At 37.8% G+C, this 21,313-nt stretch overlaps 1 protein-coding gene across 1 annotated transcript; it reads left to right on the plus strand.

Annotated features, from left to right (window-relative positions):
• The first annotated feature begins 570 nt into the window (after nt 1-570).
• On the plus strand, nt 571-21,311 carry acadvl (acyl-CoA dehydrogenase very long chain). The gene is made up of 20 exons (XM_079586389.1): nt 571-1,067; nt 1,765-1,828; nt 2,876-2,953; nt 3,388-3,460; nt 4,067-4,131; nt 5,221-5,355; nt 5,445-5,589; nt 7,085-7,214; nt 9,130-9,255; nt 9,406-9,604; nt 10,892-10,996; nt 13,094-13,180; nt 13,316-13,378; nt 16,179-16,280; nt 16,465-16,562; nt 16,676-16,748; nt 17,777-17,849; nt 18,361-18,433; nt 20,187-20,262; nt 20,345-21,311. Exons 1-20 carry the CDS (start codon nt 994-996, stop codon nt 20,480-20,482), a joined length of 1,977 nt encoding a protein of 658 aa, XP_079442515.1. The 5' UTR covers nt 571-993; the 3' UTR covers nt 20,483-21,311.
• The last annotated feature ends 2 nt before the right edge of the window (nt 21,312-21,313 follow it).

The following is a 21,313-nucleotide window of genomic DNA, read 5'->3' on the forward strand; positions in this document are numbered from 1 at the left end:
AGATATTATACATTTATAAATTACAATATTTGTTGGTCAAGACAGTGGTTTGATATTTTTCTATGTAATAATTTTTCTATGTCCCCCCTTTAATTAAGACTGTATAAGTATAAACAGAAAATTAAGTACACTAAGAAATATTCACTCGAGTAAAAAGACTGACATCTAGCCCCCTACTATAAACTTATTTACTACTATTTAAATATCAGTGATGAGAATACGTTATACGATATTTAATTTCGTTTTATTTCATTTTTTAAATTATCATTATGACATTGTTATTATTATTTTTATGACATTATTATCATTATGATAGCGAAAATGTTATCACTTTCTAAGATATTCAAAATGATGGTATCTTATTCTTGATCTTATTTAATGTTATATATATATTATGTGTATTGTAGGCTATGTATGTATATATTATAATCCTCCTCTTCTAATGAAATATATAACGTTATATAGTTTGTTTGTATCCGTCTCGTTTCACTGTGTTACATAAAGGAAACTTCTACCGCATTGTAGCACCTCCCACAAAGAGTCTAACGTTATACAAGCTGATCTGAGATCAGTGTTACATGACTAAAAGAAAAGGATATGCACTTCCGGTAGTCAGACGCTGTCCAGTGAATCAGGGAACCTCGTCGTTTGACAGTTTTCTTATTTTGCGAGCTATTTCACACGTCATTTGAAGTGTCGCGTCGCGTCGCGTCAGGAGGAGGGTCTCTGGTCTGCGGTCAAGGGCGAAATAAAACCGGTTCTGACGCTCTCAGTACATAACAGATTTACCTCTAGCCGGACGTTGGTCTCCCGGTGTTTATCGGCATTTAATTACTTTTTATTTGGTCTTCGATCCGTCGGCAAGTTTGAAACTTACAAAACAACAACAACACAAACGGTTTGACACTTCCGCTTCACGGGAGATAAACAACGCTCGGCAAGAAAGCGAAGCATTTCGGCCCGGTCTTCATCTTCTTCATCATCACCATCATCATGTTGCTGCGTAAAGTTACTCAAAGTCCTGCGATCTGCAGCTCTGTCCTCCGCCTACAGCCCGCGTTCACAGGGTGAGACGGTTTTCTAATTCAGCTCGAGGAAGGTTTTTATGGTTGACTCGAATAAAATCGTTAACTGAAGATACAAATAACCGGATTAACAGAAACGAACTCAATTGAACTGAGATTAAATTGAAAATAGATTTTTCTTGCATTTGATACTTGGCTTGTTTACTTGAAATCCTTTTAAACTCACCTCTTCTCTTATAAGTTAACATATATAACTTATGTAGGATTTGACTTAAGAATGACAAGTATGAAGAATGACAAGTATCCGGGAAGTAACGTTATGTGTAAAAAAGAAAAGAAAAAGCCTACAAAGTATGTAATTTAGCTTAGTTGACTATAACTACAACTAAAACAAATTGAAAGTAAAATAGAAGCAAAAATATTCTAAATTATCTAGAGATCAATTTCTGTGCTTTATGTACAAGTATTTTAGATGTAACTTTATATATATATATATATATATATAGAGAGAGAGAGAGAGAGAGAGAGAGAGAGAGAGAGAGAGAGAGAGAGAGAGAGCTTATTCAGTATATCTTATGTGTGTGTGTGTGTGTTATGTATGTACATATAGGCTATATTGTGTATGTGTGTGTATTGAGAAACATACAGAAGAGGTAATAACAATATATGACATGCCTGTGAGAGAACATTTTTATATGACTATTATAATATGATTATATGACTTTCTCTGCTTTATCAGAGTGCAGCGCCAGACTCTCGTGGCAGCGCAGAACGCTCGTCTTTATTCAAGCCAAGCTGCAGAGGTGAGACCATATCTCTATAATGTATTCATTATTATGTTTTCAAACCTAGGTTACGTCACAGTCAGTTTAACTAACTCTGTTACCAGAACAGATCGTGCTGTAGTCAATCCGGTCAGGTGCCATGGAAAAAAGACAGGTGCTTGTCCTCTCAGACACCCATTAATATAAATCTGGAGTAAAGTTCACGTCCAGGTCACATGACACGCGGGAGCTTTTGCCATGCGGTCTTACATGTTATGTAAATATTGTGTTTGACCTACAGCAAATCTGATCACTGTGTGACTGAATAAATATATAGAGATGGTGGTGAAAATATTAAATGTTATTATGATGGTTTGTATGTTGTGTGTGAGGACGTTATTTGTTTGTGTGTGTGTGTGTGAGGGAAGGTTTATAAGCGAAGGTTACGTGATGCTTGTCTTTACTCTTTGCTCTACTTGGCAGCCTTTTTTTGTAACAATGTCAAGCCATGGAAATCTTTACATGCCACTTTGTCATATTGTCCTTGAACCCTCTTAAAGGGACAGTTCACCCCAAAATGAACATTTTGTCATCATTTACTCACCCTTATGTTGTTTCTTTCTTCTGTTGAACACAAAATATGATATTTTAAAAAAGTGTTGGTTACCAGAAGCCATTTTATTTTGTGTTAATCAGAAGAAAGAAACTCATACAGGTTTGGAACAACATGAGGGTGAGTAAATTATGACAAATATTTTAATTTTTGGGGGGTCAGAATGACAGATTTGTAATTTTTGGGCGAACTATCCCTTTAAATTGAAGAGCTTAGGAAGGCCTGACCATAACAAATGCAAATGCAAACTCGTTCTCATTTATCTAGTTGATTATTTTTAGAATTACTTTCATTTAAACCAGTGTTGGGCGTCCTTCAGGAGCACGGTTGAGAAACACTGATTTAAACCAATGAAAGAAGCCGTAAGCAAGATTAGCCTATTGGTTATTCAAATGTAATACTGTAGATTTCTGTGCAATTTTCTTACATGCATATACACAAACCCATAACTTGCTCTTGTTATTTCAACCAAGGCTGTTCTGGACAAGAATGTAGTCGGCAGGGACGCCGCCACGACGGCTGAGAAGGTTGAGAAGACGGCTCTTAATGTGGTACGTGAGTGTTATGCACACACTGCACCATTTTAGCCTTGATGAGCGTACATCGGTTGTACACTCGTTATTGCGGTGCATTGTGGGATTGAATGGGTGCACTCGATAACGTCCACTATGGTTCTATTCAAATAATGCCCTATTTAGGGTATAGGGGGCGATTTGAGACACAGCCGTAGTTTGCAGACCAGACAGAGTTGTCTGCGATTCTTCTTCCTATTGAAATGTTGTGTAATGCGTGTATTTACTCTTTGCATTGATTTGACAGTCACAGTTATGATAACTACAAATGCTAGTTTTTATTGTCTTGAGATATTTTCAGAAGAGTTAGAAGACAAATCATGTGATGCCTCGTTCTTTCATAGAATATAGAGGTAGTGTTATTTTATTACGAGAGTCTCATAACTCTTTATTTTAAATTTTTTTGTCCTCAGGAGTCAAAATCTTTTGCTGTGAACATGTTTAAAGGGCAAATCAGCACTTCTCAGGTGTTCCCCTTCCCCTCAGGTGACTCCCAATTTTATTTTCCTGCTACAAAAGATATATTAGATGAGTTGCTTTGATATTGCCACTTTTTTATTTGTTATTGATATTATATACATGAAACTCGAAAAATCAGAATATCGTGCAAAAGTTCATTTATTTCAGTAATTCAACTTAAAAGGTTAAACTAATATATTATATAGACTCATTACATGCAAAGTGAGATATTTCAAGCCTTTATTTGTCATAAGTTTGATGATTATGGTTTACAGCTTATGAAAACCCCAAATTCAAAATTATAATATTGTGAAAAGGTTTTCATAAGCTGTAAGCCATAATCATCAAAATGATCACAAATAAAGGTTTGAAATATCTCACTTTGCATGTAATGAGTCTATATAATATATTAGTTTAACCTTTTAAGTTGAATTACTGAAATAAATGAACTTTTGCATGATATTCAGATTTTTCGAGTTTCACCTGTATTTGCCAAAATTGGAAAATGTTGAATTAAACTGATTATTGTTTTTAGCATTGCTTTGTTGTTGTCCTGTTGTTATTCATTATACGTACACTTCAGTGTGTTTACTGATGTATTTGCCCTGAATCTTTGTTCATTCACCCTTGTAGTGCTCAACGAGGAGCAATCGCAGTTCCTCAACGAGTTGGTTGGGCCGTGCAGTAAGTTTTTTGAAGTAAGTTTAATTCATCTACATTTATGCTTTAAAATCATTATGTTTTATAACACATAGCATTGAAAACTCAAACATCGAGTGACAAAATTAAGCACAAATTAAATCTTGATGAAGCAAGGCAATATTGATGCATCCCACCTTCCATCCGGTAATGAAACGAGCAAAGTATTTAAGTCATTGAGTGAGTCATTGAATCATTCATTCAAACCAATTTTTGTAAATATCATTCAAATAAATGAAACATTTAAATAGACTGCATCAATTAACATTTTGTCAGAACCATCTAGTAAATTGTTATTTTCTTTAGTTGTCTGTTCAGAATCGGGATCTCGGTTTGAATCTTGATTCTCAATTTGTCCAGAATCATGCAGCTCTAATTGATAAAAATAAATGTCTCCTGAACAGCAAATGTAATGATGCTGAAAATTCAGCTTCGATCAAAGGAATAAATTATATGTGACCCTGGATCACAAAACCAGTCACGAGTCGCACGGGTATATTTGTGGCAATAGCCAACAATAGTATGAGTCAAATTTATAGATTTTTCTTTTATTTAAAAAATCATTAGGATATTAAGTAAAGATCATGTTCCATGAATATATTTTGTAAATGTCCTACAGTAAATATATAAAACATTATTTTTGTGAGTGAATGCAGCACAATCGTGAACATAAATGGACAACTTTAAGGGCTGATTTTCTCAATGTTTCGATTTTTTTTTTGCACCGTCAGATTCCAGATTTACAAATAGTTGTATCTCGGCCAAAAAATATTTCCTATCCTAACAAACCATACATCAATGGAAAGCTTATTTATTCAGCTTCCAGATGATGTATAAATCTCAATTTCAGAAAATTGACCCATGTGACTCCAGGGCCAGGGTCACATATTTTATAAACTATACACACCCTTTACTATATACACCCACACATACATGCATACAGAATTATAATATCATTAGTTGTGATAGACAGTTATTAGAAAAATGACAGAAACAGTTTGCTATGGGAGAATACTATACCGGGAACTGGGATTTTAGTGTAAATACACAGGCAGTCTTTTCACCTTCTTTGCAATGTGTGTTTCCAGGAGGTGAATGACCCCATGAAGAACGATGCTCTGGAGATGGTGGAGGAGCGCACGATGGAAGGCCTGAAGGAGATGGGAGCGTTTGGTCTTCAGGTGCCGGCAGATCTTGGTGGCGTTGGCCTCACCAACACACAGGTAAGATCACAGATCCATTTGTGCAGATACATAAACCAGCAGAAGCCTACAGAGATGCACATGACCCAATTTGCTGCGTTGGTTTGCAGTACGCCAGGCTGGTGGAGATTGTTGGGATGCATGATCTGGGTGTGGGCATCACTCTTGGCGCACATCAGTCCATTGGCTTCAAGGGCATCCTGCTGTTTGGTAACCCTCAGCAGAAAGAGAAGTACCTCCCAAAGCTGGCCACTGGTGAGTGAGATTCAGTACACACACACACACACACACACACACAACCACTGCTGCAATGTTTAGTACTTTCACTTGGCTCCACGATTAATCGTTAAAAGATTTCTGGTACACAAATATTCATATTATCACAGAAGTACTGGGATACAATTTTATAGTTTGGATATAAACGCTGATGTCTATGGAAGTGATCAAAATTGAGAAAATCCTTTTGAAAGTAACTTGGCTCTTTAGTGATTGTATCATTACATCGTAACGCCAGAAAAATTTGAAAATGTACTTGTCATTGAATCGTTCAGACAAGAGAATCGTTCAAAAACACTGATTCATCCAGTAATGAACCAAGTGAGTCATTGAATCATTCATTCAAACCTTTTTTCTTAAATAATTCATTCAGATTGATTAAACATTTTAAATAGACTGCAGTAATTAACATTGTGTCAGAACCTCAGGTAAATTACATGTTATTTTGTTTAGTTGGCGTTCAGAATCGTAGAAGAATTGTATTCTCTGTTAAAAAAAAAAAAAAGGTGATTCAATTTATTCATAATGTGCAGCTCTAGCATATATTTTATGAATAGTCATAACATTTGCGCATATACAAATTGGAGTGTCATTTGTGAAAAATTGTGCAACTAGGATTTAAAAGTTGTTTGTTTATGTTTAACACACTTCATAAAATGCATGACTTTTCTTTAAAGCATTTAAAATAAATATTGTACAAGGGTATGACACATTTTATGTTAATGTGTACATACAGTAGTGAAAACTGACATCTACACCATTTATTCAAATATTATAAAAATGTTGTTAAAGATTTATTAGTGTAGTTTTTTTGCATAGATAGATGGCATAGATGGCAACATGCCAAATTGTGAGGGCAGCATTTTTGGCCTGACTGTCATACAAACAAATTATGAACGCATGCAAAAATGAGAGAACCAACAAAATATTCATAACTGATTATGTTGTAGTCAATGTATGCTTTTTCCTGAGTTTTTTTTTTTTTTTTTTTTTTTTTACATGTGAAATAAAACCTGGATCTGTAGTTTGCCTCTTTTTTTTTTGGCAAATAAATTTTGTCAGATAAATACCTTAACCAAGTTTAGTATTTTGTTCTTGCCTCATATTTAAAATATATATATTTTCCTCACATTTTGATGGTTTAATCAAACTTTTATGGACATTAAAAACAAATATGCCCTCCAGACATCACTTTTGGCTACTACTGCATTTACAGATGTTTAAAATATGTCTGTTTTGCTCAATTGTCTTTAGTCTTAGTTCACTGTCAATTTAGTTTTTAGAACTGGACTATTACATTATACCGTAGTAATAAAACAACTAGAAAGTGCAAAATGGCACTTTTCTCAAATATTATTTATATAGCTGACCAAATCTAAAAATGTAAGACTTTGAAATGGAACAGCTAAATGGCGACCACTAATCTGAATATTGTGTATAGTTGTTGAATGTGAACTCTGTGTGTTTCTGCTAGGAGAGAACATTGCTGCCTTCTGTCTCACTGAACCAGCGAGCGGCTCTGATGCTGCCTCCATTAAAACCACTGCAGTTCGCTCCGCCTGCGGCCAGTACTACACCCTGAATGGAAGCAAGATCTGGATCAGGTGTGTGTGTGTTTGTGTGGGCTTATCATTAACATATACAAATAGCAACAGGCATGATGTAGACACGGATATCTCAGATAGAGATAGACACACATCTTTTGTGGCCACTAGGGGGCATCGACACTGAACATACCATTGGCTATGTCCAGTTAAAAATGGTTGGATGATGTCACCTTACTATTTGCTGACTCCTCTGCCAGTTGTACAGTCATTCATTACGGTGTTTCTTGCCACTGGGCTGTTTGTGTGTTTGTGGGGGGTTTTCTTATCTTGGTATGACAATGCAATTTCTGTGTATCTGTATCTTTCATGTGTGTTGCTCATTGAAGTCTAGGAACAGCCCAAGAACGTTTACATTGCATTTTAGCATATGAGTAACTAAATATACTAAGTTTAGTAGTGTGAAGAACTGTTATATTTACTGGAGCTTAGCGAGACTTACGGTTTGTATCGCTCATGCTTGGGGCTAGAGGGATTTTCTAAACCCCTTACGGTATTTAATGAACATTTCCACGCTCGTCCGAAATTGTTGTATTATATTGCAGGGGTCTTCAATAGAGGGTCAATTATTGTTAGATCGCAAAGTAATTTTTTTGTAAAAAAAAAAAAAAAAAGAATAGAAATGGAAAATGCCTTTTGAAAAAAAAACTATGAAAAAAGAAAAAAATAGTACTACATTAACTTCAACTAAAGCTAGAAAATGTTGAAGTTCAGTTGTTTTCAAGTGTCATTAATATAAAATAGTAAATCAACAAATTTAAATTGTGATTGGACAATTTAGCTCAATAGACGACGCAACAACCAATAAAAGAGATTCATCCAAAAACTAAACTCATGTAGATAAGATATTAATTTATGCCTGTATATAAATCATAGAATATTTCATATTTACCCATATTCTAAACTTATTTTAACTGAATGATTTCACAGTTAGCCCTACAGGTTGTAATTAATAGTGAAGATGTCAGTCAGTTATCTTATTAAGTAATAACCCCATGAATTACAATAATAATAATACTCCATTACACAATACAACATTGTGTCCTCAAAGACACACAAAATATATATTTATCATAACACAATGTTAACCAAACTATATAGGTTCATCTTAACTGTTTCGACTGAATAGATTTGACAAATGTTGATATTCAGATGAATTGACACAAGTATAAATTCAGTAAATGTGTTGAGATGAGACTTTGTGCCATCTATGGTCAGAGAAATAATTAAGATTAGGTGGTGGTGGGGATTTAACCCGACATTAAAATGGTAATATATGCATATATTATATTTGAGGCTTAGAACGTGCACTTTTATACAATGAACCCTTTTCACTGACTGATGACTTATCAACGTAGCCTTTTTCATATTTTTCATAAAAAAAAAATATATTAATGTATAACTTTCTGTTATATTACTTTGGCAGTAAATTACAAAAAATGAATGTAGAAACGTTTCTGCAACTTTGTTTCTAATACAACGACTGATGGAGTGACGGCAAATTTGACATCTTTCTTTCTCCTGACCAATGTTCCCAATCTCCCGATATTATTGTTTTCCTCCTTTGGAAAGTCGTGGAAATGCTATCATGGGTTTTCGTTCCTTTTGCTATTGGAGCAAATGGGAATACAAAAATGATATTTGCTGTCATCTCCCGTTCACCTCTATAGAAGTAAAAAAAAAAAAAAAAAATCTTAAGTATTGATAATTGTGAAATTTCACTGATATTTTAATTGACTCATATCGTAAAATAAGACTTTGATCATATCGTCCACCAATAATCGTGGCAAATAATTATTAATGATTTTGATTTTTCCCATAATCGAGCAGCCCTACTGTCTTTCAATGCGCTAAGGCCTGAAAAAGGATGAATGTTAATAATCAGCAGGTTCTATTAAACCTCTTCTGTTCCTAGTAATGGAGGCATCGCTGAGATCTTCACTGTGTTTGCGAAGACTCCTGTGAAGGACGAGAAGACTGGAGAGACGAAGGACAAAATCACAGCGTTCGTTGTGGAGAGGAGCTTTGGAGGAGTCGCACAGTTAGTGCCTTTTTCCCTCCTAACACACGCCTCTAATCATCTTTAATAAGTCGTTGACCCTTTCTCTCATCATCTTCATCCTCTTTTCTTTTTATCTGTTGATCTTTCTCAACTCATTTAACCTTAATCATCTCTCTCTCTCTCTCTCAGCGGTCCTCCTGAGAAAAAGATGGGTATCAAAGCGTCCAACACGGCGGAGGTGTATTTCGAGAACGTGCGTGTCCCCGCGGACTGTGTTCTGGGAGAAGTTGGAGGCGGATTTAAAGTGGCCATGAACATCCTCAACAACGGGCGCTTCGGGATGGCTGCCGCCCTCTCTGGCACCATGAAGGGTGTCATCGCCAAAGCGGTGCGCATATGTGTGCTCAAGTGCACGTTATCAGATGCTCGCTCTTGTTTGTGAGCTGTTGCCATGTAATGCTGAACGGAGTTTTTCTAGCTTTCTTTTTCGTTTCCTCTTCTCTTGCCTAGTTTGTCTAGCATGCTGGTTTGTGAGCGCCAATGTTAGGCCACATCCTCCCATCCGCCAACACCCCTATCATCCTCACTTCCTCTACTTAATATGCAGGGAAATTCCTCTTTATGCATTGCACTGTCCTCGTCGTGCTGAGCGGCATCTGAGCTGCTGTTGGCTTCGAATTTTTACCACTTATTTTTCATCACAGTTGGCTCAAGCTGATTTGTGAAAGTTCCTGTGCAACTGAAAAAAAAAAAGTGGGTTTAAAAGCATCCGCCAAATGCAGAAATGCAAATTAAACTTCTGCTGAATCCAAAGCAATTCTCATATTTAGTAATTCCTGTTTTTTTTTTTTTTTAAATATCCAAAACATGTATGCTGGTACACTTTTAGCAATATTTCCTCATGAAACTTGCTGTTGCTGAGTGAATATGGGCTACAGCAGTTTTCTCGCTGAGGGAGGGGTAGATTTCTCAACTGCCCCGTTTTTTTCTCTTACCACAGGCGTTTGTGTATACGTCTCAGACCAGGAACTTTTGAAAGCGGAAACCAAACGTAGTCCTTATCCACTGCGTTACACTCACCCTGTGAGCCTTCAGTTACTTTGTTTTTTAGTTCAAATTCAACAAAGCAAGAGTCAAGTGTCAAGGACACATATACGTAAATCTGTATTCTAATGTTTCTTGATATATTCTTTCACATATTTGCATGTACAGGTGAAACTCTGTAAAATTTGAATATCGTGCAAAAGTTCATTTATTTCAGTAATTCAACTTAAAATGTGAAACTAATATATTATATAGACTCATTACATGCAAAGTGAGATATTTCAAGCCTTTATTTGTTATAATTTAGATGATTATGGTTTACAGCTTATGAAAACCTTTTCACAATATTCTAATTTTGAATTTGGGGTTTTCATAAGCTGTAAGCCATAATCATCAAAATTATCACAAATAAAGGATTGAAATATCTCACTTTGCATGTATATTTGTAAAATTGCCAAATAGAAATACCAGTCACGTTTTTTGCACCATCAATGCATTTAGATGTACTTCCCTCAATAACTCCAGCATATATATGAGCATTTGTTGCACATATGGTTTCAGTAAAATCTTAATTTTCATGCTGTTATTTCCAAATACAATCTCTATATTTCCCCTTTTTTCTCTCACCCAGGTCGACCATGCTGCTAACCGGACTCAATTTGGCAACAAGATTCACAACTATGGTGCCATTCAGGAAAAGATGGCCAGAATGGCCATGCTTCATTATGTGACAGAGGTGAGCTTCTCCACTGCTTTGCCTCGACGTTCCCATCAGGGAACAAGGAAATCTGAGTCACACTGAGCACTTAATACTGACATCTATTTATAGACTTGAACAAATATAGCTTTTGTTTAATCAAATACATTTAAAGTTCCCCTATTAGTCATTTTCGAATATGATTATCATACAGTGTGTAATATCGCTGTTTGTGAATGTAAAAGGTCTGCAAAGTTTTAAAGGGGTGGTATAATGCCCTTTTCACAAGATGTAAAATAAGTCTTTGATGTCCCCAGAGTGTGTATGTGAAGCTTTAGCTCAAAATACCCCACAGATATTTTTATATAGCATGTTAAAATTGTCACTTTGAGGGTGAGCAAAAAAGCACTGTTTCTGTGTGTCCCTTTAAATGCAAATGAGCTGCTGCTCCCGGCACAGGGGGCGGAGCTTCAACAGCTTGTGTCCTTTTACAAATCACACACACATGCACTGAAAACAAAAAACAAAAGGCAGACAATGATGGAGAGACTCAAGAAGAAGAAGTGACAACATGTAGAAGCAACAGGACATTTCTGAATGGTTAGTTGGTGATTTTATGTAGCTTATGTGGAGTTATCTTCTAGTCACTGATTAGCATATTCTGTCATGATAATCTATAAATCGTGTTTCCGGGGGCGGGGTTTATGTAAATTTTAGGGTTGGTGATGTCACTAACCCGGGAGGAATGTTGTGTAGTCCCTACCAGCCGTTTGTTGTAGTCCTTAAAAAGCCATTTCTTTAAAAGTAAATATCTCCCTTTGCTTTGAACTTTGAGCTTCATAACAGATGTTGTTTATGCTCAAACAGCAACATTACACACTAACTAAAGTTTAAAAAGTGAAATCATAATCAACCACCCCTGTAAAAATCAAAGTGCACGACAAATAAAGATATTTTCGATTCTGAACTGCTGAAACAAGTCGTCAGTAATTCCAGTCTCACTTCCTGTTACAAACCTAAATAACAATATAACACATTTGCATAATGCCAGTCTATGGTCTTGATTGGCTGTCCTTGAACAACGTCTACTTTAACCCCTCATTTACACTGCATACCTGTGCGGCGCATTACGGCTCCGACATGGTTTTATTCCGTCCTCCACGCGGTGACAACTCACACCAGAAGCATTTCAGAAGCGAAGCGACTGGATGCGCGAGACCACGTGATTTGATTTTTGGGTTTCTAGCTTACAGTCAATGGTTTCTACCAAGAATATATTGGTGTGCAATACAATTGGGAGTCTGCAAATGGTGTTTATTTTGAAATTGACAGGGTTGTTTTACTTTTATTTTGTATTTCCGGTGCGACTTGGACGCGCGTCCATCAAAAATAGACTAGGCGCCTATGAAACGCGCCGCGTCGCGGCCGGTGTAAACACAAGCATTGACTAGAATGGGCGCGATCAGCTCCGGTAGCCATGTCGCAGCCGTAATGCGCCGCACCCTCAAACACTGTTGTTGTAGCTGATGAGGATTGGTCGAGTTTGGTTTCGACATGTCGAGAATCCACTTTGCTGCACTTCATAAAGCATGAGGACTCGAGCTGGAATTGATACGGAAAAAAAATCAACCGTGTCATTCTTGTTCGTATCACTGTGTATCAAACGATGAGGAATATGCAATGTATATTATATTATTAACAGTTTTTTTTTACTTGGTTGCATGCAAGTCTATTATTTTCTTATAATTATCGACCTCAAAGACAAAATGAGGAACCTTTAAAATAGCATAATAGGGGCACTTTAAGCTAATTTACACAATCGAAAGACAAAACCTCTCTAATGGTAAACATCCTCTTTATGGATTTTAGATATCAGCACTTTAGCTTTGTACACTTGCAGAACTCTCCAAAAATGTCTTGCTTCCATGTGACTTTAGGGAAGTGGAAGCTTCCCACTAATATGTGTTTTTTCGAGGGTCACATGTGGACAGTCTAAAAATACTTTGGCCTTTTTCCATCTGTTGTCTTTCCATGTTTGTTTTCCCATTTCATTAAGCAGTTTGTTTGTTTGTTCTGAAGATTTTAATAGTGTTCTGTTTTTTCCCCCCTCCTTTTATCTTTTCTCCATGGATTTAGTCTATGGCTTACATGGTTAGTGGGAACATGGACAGCGGAGCCACAGAGTTCCAGATTGAGGCGGCCATTAGTAAAATCTTTGCCTCCGTAAGTGTTCAACCCAGTTGTACTACAGTAGTTTTTTGGTATTAATTTCAGCCCACATTCAAATTCTGTGAATTTCTAATTCCTGATTTGATGATTAAAGAAGTGCAAATTGCTCTTTTTTTTTTTCTCCTCTAGGAAGCAGCTTGGTTGGTGACGGATGAATGCATTCAGGTTATGGGTGGAATGGGATTCATGAAGGTCAGTGTGTGTGTATTGTGACTGGATTATTTATTTGTATGTTTTTTAGCACTTTTCACAGTGCACATTTTAAAGAAGCTTTTCCGAAAGTCACACCGTTTTGTCTGTAATGCTTTGACAAAGTTTTAGGTCTAGACAACATGGCAATCATGTAACGATCGCATCCAGATTTAGATCTAGCTATATTGTGTCAGTTAAGATAGAAATATTAGCGGTTTCGTTCAAAGATGTTTGTCAGCTTTTTCAGAAACCAGACTCTGTCAGGGTGGAAGTCTAATTTTGGCGCAATAGAATTGCAACATAATAAGTGTCTGACTCAAAGTGTGAAGATTCAGAAACCACCTTCTCTGTGGGCAATCACCCTCCTTGAGGCCTGAATGTTGTGTCCCGGGGGCGGTGGAAAAACTGGAGGTGTCTTGCAAAGGAAGACCTCTGCAACTACATGATTGGTTAGCGAGGGGAGGACACGGCTGCGCTAACCTTTCACGCCGCAACACAACACCGTACACAGCTAGAACTGGTATTTTCTGAATGTAGGTCACGTCTGCATATTGACTCTGTGGCTTTTCTCGTGTCTGTTGGGATGTTACACATGATGTGAAGTAGTAGTTCTTCCAGTTTGAAGATCTTGCATGTGCAAAATGTGCAGATGCAGCCTGATCAACATCGAGCAGTCGAGCTCATTTCCAGAGAAGAGTCTCATCAGTTCCTCTTAATCAATCTATCTTTTGTGGGCTACACTTCAGTCAGATCAGAAATGCGTATCTCTGCTCCACTTATTTTTATTTGTGCATATCAATACACACTCACACACACATATACAGTACATTACCAGCCAAAATATTTTTTTGATATTACGATTTCAAAGAACGGTTCCCTCGCACTGCGTCCTAGGACACTGTGTCTCGTTCCCCCTTCTCAGGGAACCAGGGTTACATATGTTACCGAGATGTTTTTTATTTTACTTTTATATATTAAAATGTAATTTATTCCTGTGATCAATGCTGAATTATCAGCATCATTACTCCAGTCTTCAGTGTCACATGATCCTTCAGAAATCACTCTAATATGCTGATTTGAATCTCAAGAAACATTCCTGATTATTATCAATGTTTAAAATAGTTGTGCTGCTTATTTTTGTGGAAACATTAAAGACTACTTTTCAAAAGTCGGGGTAAGATATAATATATATATATATATATATATATATATATATATATATATATATATATGTATATATATATATATATATTCAGCAAGGATGCATTCATCTGATTAAAAGTGGCAAAAACATTTAGAATGTTACAAAAGATCTATTGACCTTTCTATTCATCAAGCAATCCTGAAAAAAAACATGAATGGTGCTTGCAGTGGCAAAACTCGTCACTCGGTTTCTAGAGTGTGGTACATCATTGCATACGAGCCAAAAACCATGTCTGTACGATGTTCTGGTGGTGACATATGGCTGATTCATGTTGTTCAGGTGGTTGCTAGGGTGTTCTGGCTGGTTGCTATGATGATGATATGCGGTTGCTAGGGCATTCTGTGTGGTTGGTATGGTGTTGCTAGGGTATTCTGGGTGGTTGTTATGGTGTTGCTAGGATATCCTGGGTGGTTGCTAGGGCATTGCTAGGCAGTTGGTAGGGTGTTCTGGGTGGTTGCTATGGTGTTGCTTGGAGGTTACTACGGTATTCTGTGTGGTTTCTATGCAGTTGCTAAGGTATTCTGTGAGGTTGCTAGGGTGTTCTGGGTGGTTTCTAGGCAATTGCTAAGGTTTTCTGGGTGGTTGTTAGGATATTTGGGTGGTTGCTAGGGCATTTCTAGGTGGTTGCTAGGGTGTTCAGGGCGGTTGCTAAGGTATTTTGATGGTTGCTATGGTGTTACTAGGTGGTTGGCAGTTGTCACAGATGTTTACTATGGAGTTTTTATAGAGTTCTTAAAATCTTTTGACACTCATCTGGTGGTGAGATATGGCTTATTCATGTGTTTGTATGGTTGCTAGGGTACTTTATATGGTTGCTAGGGCATGCTTGGACTGTCAACTAGTCTTTGAATATCATCTCACAAACTGTATGAGTCAAAAAAGCCGAACTCCATGTCTCTACAATTTTCTGGAGCTGAAAATATGGCTTGTAAATGTTTTTTTATGGTTGCTAGGGGGCCCTAAGTGGTTGCCAGGGCGTGGCTATGAAGTTATTAAAATATTTAGTAACGAGTGACTTAAGTACTGAAAAAAAACATGTATCGTGGTTTCCTCAAATATATTAAGCAACAAAAACTGTTTTGATGATAACAATATTGATAATAAGAACCATTATTAATAATGAATCAATATTTCAACAACAAATCAGTAGAGAATGATTTCTGACGTATCGTGTGAAAATTCACAGGAATGAATAGCATTTAAAATATATTAAAATAGAACATCTTGAACATTTTTTTAATATAATAATAATATTCCTGTTTTACTGTATTTTTTTGATCAAATCAATGCAGCCTTGGTTAGCAACAATGTCCCATCATGAATATTTTCTCATCTATTGGGTAATTTCCCAAAGAGGACTGAACTAAAATAATAAATTGTTGCTTTATTTTAAGTGATGTAGATACATTATACTTAGTCAAAATAAGTACTGAGGAATATTAATTAAATACGTGTCCTTACTATAGGGTCTAGAGTTACTAGAGTTAGTTACTTCTTCTTCTTCACCTTATAATAAAGTGCTACTGAATAAATGTATTATTTTTGTGGCACTTTGACACGGTCTCACACTCGCTGTACAACATGTTATTGCTGCAGGACGCCGGTGTGGAAAGGGTAATGAGGGACCTGCGAATCTTCCGCATCTTCGAGGGTACCAATGACATCCTGCGGCTGTTCGTAGCGCTCAATGGCTTTCAGGTAAACGGGGAAGAACACACCGTAGCTGCCTGTCTTACGGCTTCCTGTGCTGCAAAACCACCTGAAAGCTCACGGCACGTGTGGCTGTTGACACCTGGCCCTGCTACAAATTGGTCTTGGTGTTCATATTTCATGCAAACACAGTATTTGAATTGCATTTGCATGTGTGTGTGTGTGTGTGTAGAATGCAGGCAATCAGCTGAAGAGCTTGCAGAAAGCGCTGAAGAACCCTTTCGGTAATGCTGGGATGTTGGCGGGTGAAATCACGAAGAGAGCCAAGAGGTTAGACCTTCATATCTCTTAGAAACGCTCGTGCACGACATCTGTGTTGTTTTTTGCGGTTGCTTTGCATCGACTGGATTAAACCCTGGTCTCTCTCTCTCTGTCTCTGGCAGGAAGGCAGGCATGGGCACAGGACTGACGCTGCAGGGAATGGTTCATCCAGAGCTCAACCACAGTGGAGAATTGGTGAGATTAAATCAAAGTCACAGTGCGTGGACAATACTGAGATGATGTTTACTCGGAAATTAAAGGAACACTCCACTTTTTTGGGGAAATAGGCTCATTTTCCAGCTCCTCTAGAGTTAAAACAGTTTTACCGTTTTCGAATCCATTCAGCCGATCTCCGGGTCTGGCGGTAGCACTTTTAGCATAGCTTAGCATAGATCATTGAATCTGATTAGACCGTTAGCATCTCTTCCAAAAAAATGACCAAAGAGTTTCGATATTTTTCCTTTTTAAAACTTGACTCTTCTGTAGTTACATCGTGTACTAAGCTGTACAGAAAATTAAAAGTTGCGATTTTCTAGGCCAATATATAGGAACTATACTCTCATTCCTGTGTAATTATCAAGAAACTGTGCCGTTGTGGTGAAGTGTTGAGTCCCCCCAGTTATTGGGTCCCCCCTAAGGACCCCAAGTAGTATGCCAGTAGTATGCCTGATCTAGACCCAATAACTGCGGGGGACTCAACACTTCACCACACCGTCCGTCCTACCATGGGTACCAGCAGCGCAATGATATTACGCAGCGCCTGAAAAAAGTCCCCAGCTCCGTAACTTCCAATGTGACCGGCTCTAAGTTTGTAATATCATTGCGCTGCTGGTACGGCAGCAGTTCTTTGATTATTACGCAGGAATGAGAGTATAGTTCCTAGTCATATTGGCCTAGAAATCTCAACTTTTTTATTTTCTGTCGTTCTTAGCACACGATGTAACTAGTCGAGGTTTAAATAGGAAAATTATTGAAACTCTTTGGTCATTTTTTGGGGAGAGATGCTAACGGTCTAATCAGATTCAATGATCTATGCTAAGCTATGCTAAAAGTGCTACCGCCAGACCCGGAGATCGGCTGAATGGATTCGAAAATGGTAAAACTGTTTAACTCTAGAGGAGCTGGAAAATTAGCCTATTTCTAAAAAAAAAGTGGAGTGTTCCTTTAAGTGAGAGGTAGATCACAGGCCTAAAAGCAGTTTTTTCTTCTTCTTCCTCTTAAAGACTGTAAAAGCCATCGAGCAGTTTGGAGCTGTTATTGAAGAGCAGCTTCTGAAACATGGGAAGAGAATCATCGGTGAGCGCTGTGTTTTATATTGTGCTGCAAGATTATTTCGGCACGCAATAGAAAAAAATGTGCATGACAAATCTTCCTGCTTTCAACTTTACTTTTTTTCTTTTTTTTTAACACATTACGGTAAGACTTTACAATAAGGTCCATTAGTTAACTACCTTAGTTAACGTTAACTAAGAATGAACAATACTTTTTCAGCATTTATTAATCTTAATGTTAATTTCAACATTTACTAATACGTTATTAAAATCAAAGGTTATGTTTGTTAACATGAGTTAATGCACTGAGACAATGAACAGCTGTATTTTTATCAACTAACATTAACAATGATTAATAAATACTGTTAACAAGTGTATTGCTCATTGTTAGTTCATGTTAGTTAATGCGTTAACTAATGAACCTTATTGTAAAGTGTTACCCCCATTATTGTCCTCATTGCATCTATAAAGCTGTCAGGCTTCCATGTGAGCTTGTGCTTTTCTCATAGTGATTGAGTGATTCTGTGTCTCTTCAGATGAACAATTTGTCCTGAAACGAGTTGCAGACTGTGCCATTGATCTGTACGCCATGGTTGTGGTCTTGTCCAGGTACGCAATGTTAAAATGATCTTTCTTCTCTCTGACGTAGTCATTAAGGGTGCTTTCACATCTGTAGTTCGGTTCATTTGGTCCGGACCAAGGGCGAAAAATAATACTTTGTAGCATTTTTCAGGCGTTTTGGTTCCTTTTCACACCGCACTGATTGCTCTGGTCCGAATCAGTTGATGAAACGAACCAAACTGCAGTCACGTGACAACATCCACATCACTCATTGGCCAGATGTGTCCTGAACGAATTTCCATAACTGCACTTCGATTGGTCAGAATTAACGTGCGGGGAAATTACAACTCTTGGAAGTAAACAAAGAGGAGGAAAATCCAGCAAACAACGCGCCGCTTTTTACTATGGAGAGACGACTGCGTGGGCGGATTGTGTCCCTGGTCGTAGTTTATTATATAGTTCTACACTACTTCAGGCAAACAATAACATTTGAGAATGAAGCGAGGATGCGGCTTGAAAATAATGTTTTAATGCACGCACGCAAGTCACTTCAGGAGGAGACGTGCATTAATGTTGCTAAACAGTGACGTAATGCACAGCGCCGCTGACTACGGCAGCTGGGTTAGTCCAAAAATGCGCAGTTCTTTGGCAGTTGGGTCTGTTCGAGGTCGGATCACGTTCTCAACACAAACGAACCGCTCCAGAGGTCGTTTGAAAGCTCTCCGAGGAGGTCTAAACGCTTGTTTGGTCCACTTTTGGTGCGCACCGAGTGCGATTGCTGCATTCACACCCGCACAAACCAACCGCACCACGGGGGACAACGAACTCTAGTGCGAATCAACCCAACTAAATGAGGCTGGTGTGAAAGCACCCTAAGACATGCGCACTCATGCATGCACAGGAACGGACAAAGGGCCAGATTTACTAAAAAGGGCAAATTAGTGTGAGAGCGCACTTTCAGAAATGCACTCTCCTCCCATACATTTTGCTTCTGAAAGAGAATCTCTTACAAATGCGTATGCAATAAGTTTAGCCGCAAAAATAACCCTGTCCATGCCTTTTAAGCGCTCATTTTTCACTGCGTGTCTTTAGTAAATCCTGCCAGTAGTAAAAGAGGCGCTGGATTGCTGTTAGTAAATCTGGCCCTAAACTAACAACACATTACTTTCATCTTTCAATGAAAAGAGTTGTACAGTAATTAATATAACCCGGAAAGAGTTGTACAGTAATTAATATAACCCGGATAAAGTAATACAGAAGTGACGCAATGCATTACTTTCTATAGAAAGTAACTAAGTACCGTAATGAGTTACTTTTTTTATGGAGTAACGCAATACTGTAACATTACTTTTAAAAGTACATTTCCCATCTTTTAATTCGCATCACTATTACTATTGCTCGTACTGGGGATAAGGGGGTTGTTGAGTTAGTTAGTTAGTATGTTGAAGCTGGTGGTTATGGAAAGGGACGTGACATTTCCCAAAACGTGCTGGAAGCGAGTGACCAATCACAACACACTGATCCAGCCGACCAATCAGAGCGCACTGCGCTTTTCAGAAGGAGGGGCTTCATAGAGACGGGAACTAACAGAGCGTTACTGACAGACTGGGAAGAGAGGTGCTGCAACAATGTCAAATATGTGAAAAATGATGTTTAATTTGAACATTCAAGCGTAAAAACCCTAAATCAAGACTTTATAAAAGGGCGAAATTGGTCCTCTTTAACAAGGAGATCTTTCAGTGACACTGATGCAGCATTTTATGCTTGTTTGTGTGTGCGTCTTCTCGTTTTCCTTTCTCAGAGCCTCCAGGTCTCTCGGCCAAGGTCACCCTGCTGCCCAGCATGAGAAGATGCTGTGTGAAACCTGGTGTACTGAGGTCAGTGTTCGTCCATTAAAAAAAAAATAACTGTTCTCCTAGTCCCATCTTTAAGCATTAATCCGTGATTTCTTCTCTTTAGGCCCATGAGCGAATCACGCAGGACATCAAGTTCCTCCGGTCAGGGACATCCAAGCAGACCTTCAATAACCTACGTGCCATTTCTGCTGCTGTGGTGGAGAACGGAGGGGTCGTCTCTCCTCATCCACTGGGCTTTTAAAGCTCTGGCTCCCATCAGCCAATCACGTCCTCTCTGAGCAGTCACATGCCCGTATTCCTTTACCTAGACTGCAATCCTTGATGAGTGGGGCCTGTCACATTGTGTTCTTCAGCCACAGGAGTGCTTTAATATTCCATATTACGGTATGGAAATGAACGAATAGGATGTGTAGAATATACAAATCTAATGTACATCTAAGGATTGGATTTGTGTTATAAGTTAATAAGGTTTTTTTTTTTTATGTATATGCTGAAATAATAATAAAAAGAGTAACATTAGCTATGTTTCCATCCAACATTGTGAATTTAATATCGCATAAAACATTTGCGAATGAAGCAGTGTTTCCATCCCGTGTGTTCAAGAGAACAAAATAGTCACTTCTTGAGAAATTGGTGCATAATATCACTAATAAAAATGGAAGTTGCTGCAATCTGGAAAGAAACTGTGGCTCTTTGTCCTCCATCTAAAATGCACGGATGAAACGCATTAAACGCTGTCATGCTCTCTTGCGTTCGGATGCTGGTGTTCGTGAACAATCCTGTGAGGCGCTCATGACAGATTTGGTCCTCTGGTTAGTGGTTAGTCCAGTCATCCAATCAAAGTCCCGTGAGTTTTTGCCTGCGCATCGAGGGATTTATTCTGTAAATGTTTCCATCGTAGTTTATGCATGTCTTATTATCGGATTACATTTTTTTTATGGGCTTAATGTGCATTTTTAAAATTGATGCACATTTTGGTGTTTCCATCCTTCTTTTTTTTAATGCGATATCCCAAAATGCGCATAAAAATAGGTGGATGGAAACATAGCTATCGCTCAATGGTGAACAGATA

The sequence above is a fragment of the Phoxinus phoxinus genome, assembly GCF_949152265.1.
Source record: "Phoxinus phoxinus genome assembly, chromosome: 2".
NCBI classification, from domain to species: Eukaryota; Metazoa; Chordata; class Actinopteri; order Cypriniformes; family Leuciscidae; genus Phoxinus; species Phoxinus phoxinus.

Excerpts from the sequence above, each read along its gene's own strand:
- acadvl (XM_079586389.1), top strand. The coding sequence starts at position 994 with ATGTTGCTGCGTAAAGTTACTCAAAGTCCTGCGATCTGCAGCTCTGTC. Across the intron at positions 4,132-5,220 it reads CGTGCAGTAAGTTTTTTGAA|GAGGTGAATGACCCCATGAA; the intron begins GTAAGTTTAATT and ends GTGTGTTTCCAG. Across the intron at positions 20,263-20,344 it reads GTGAAACCTGGTGTACTGAG|GCCCATGAGCGAATCACGCA; the intron begins GTCAGTGTTCGT and ends TCTTCTCTTTAG.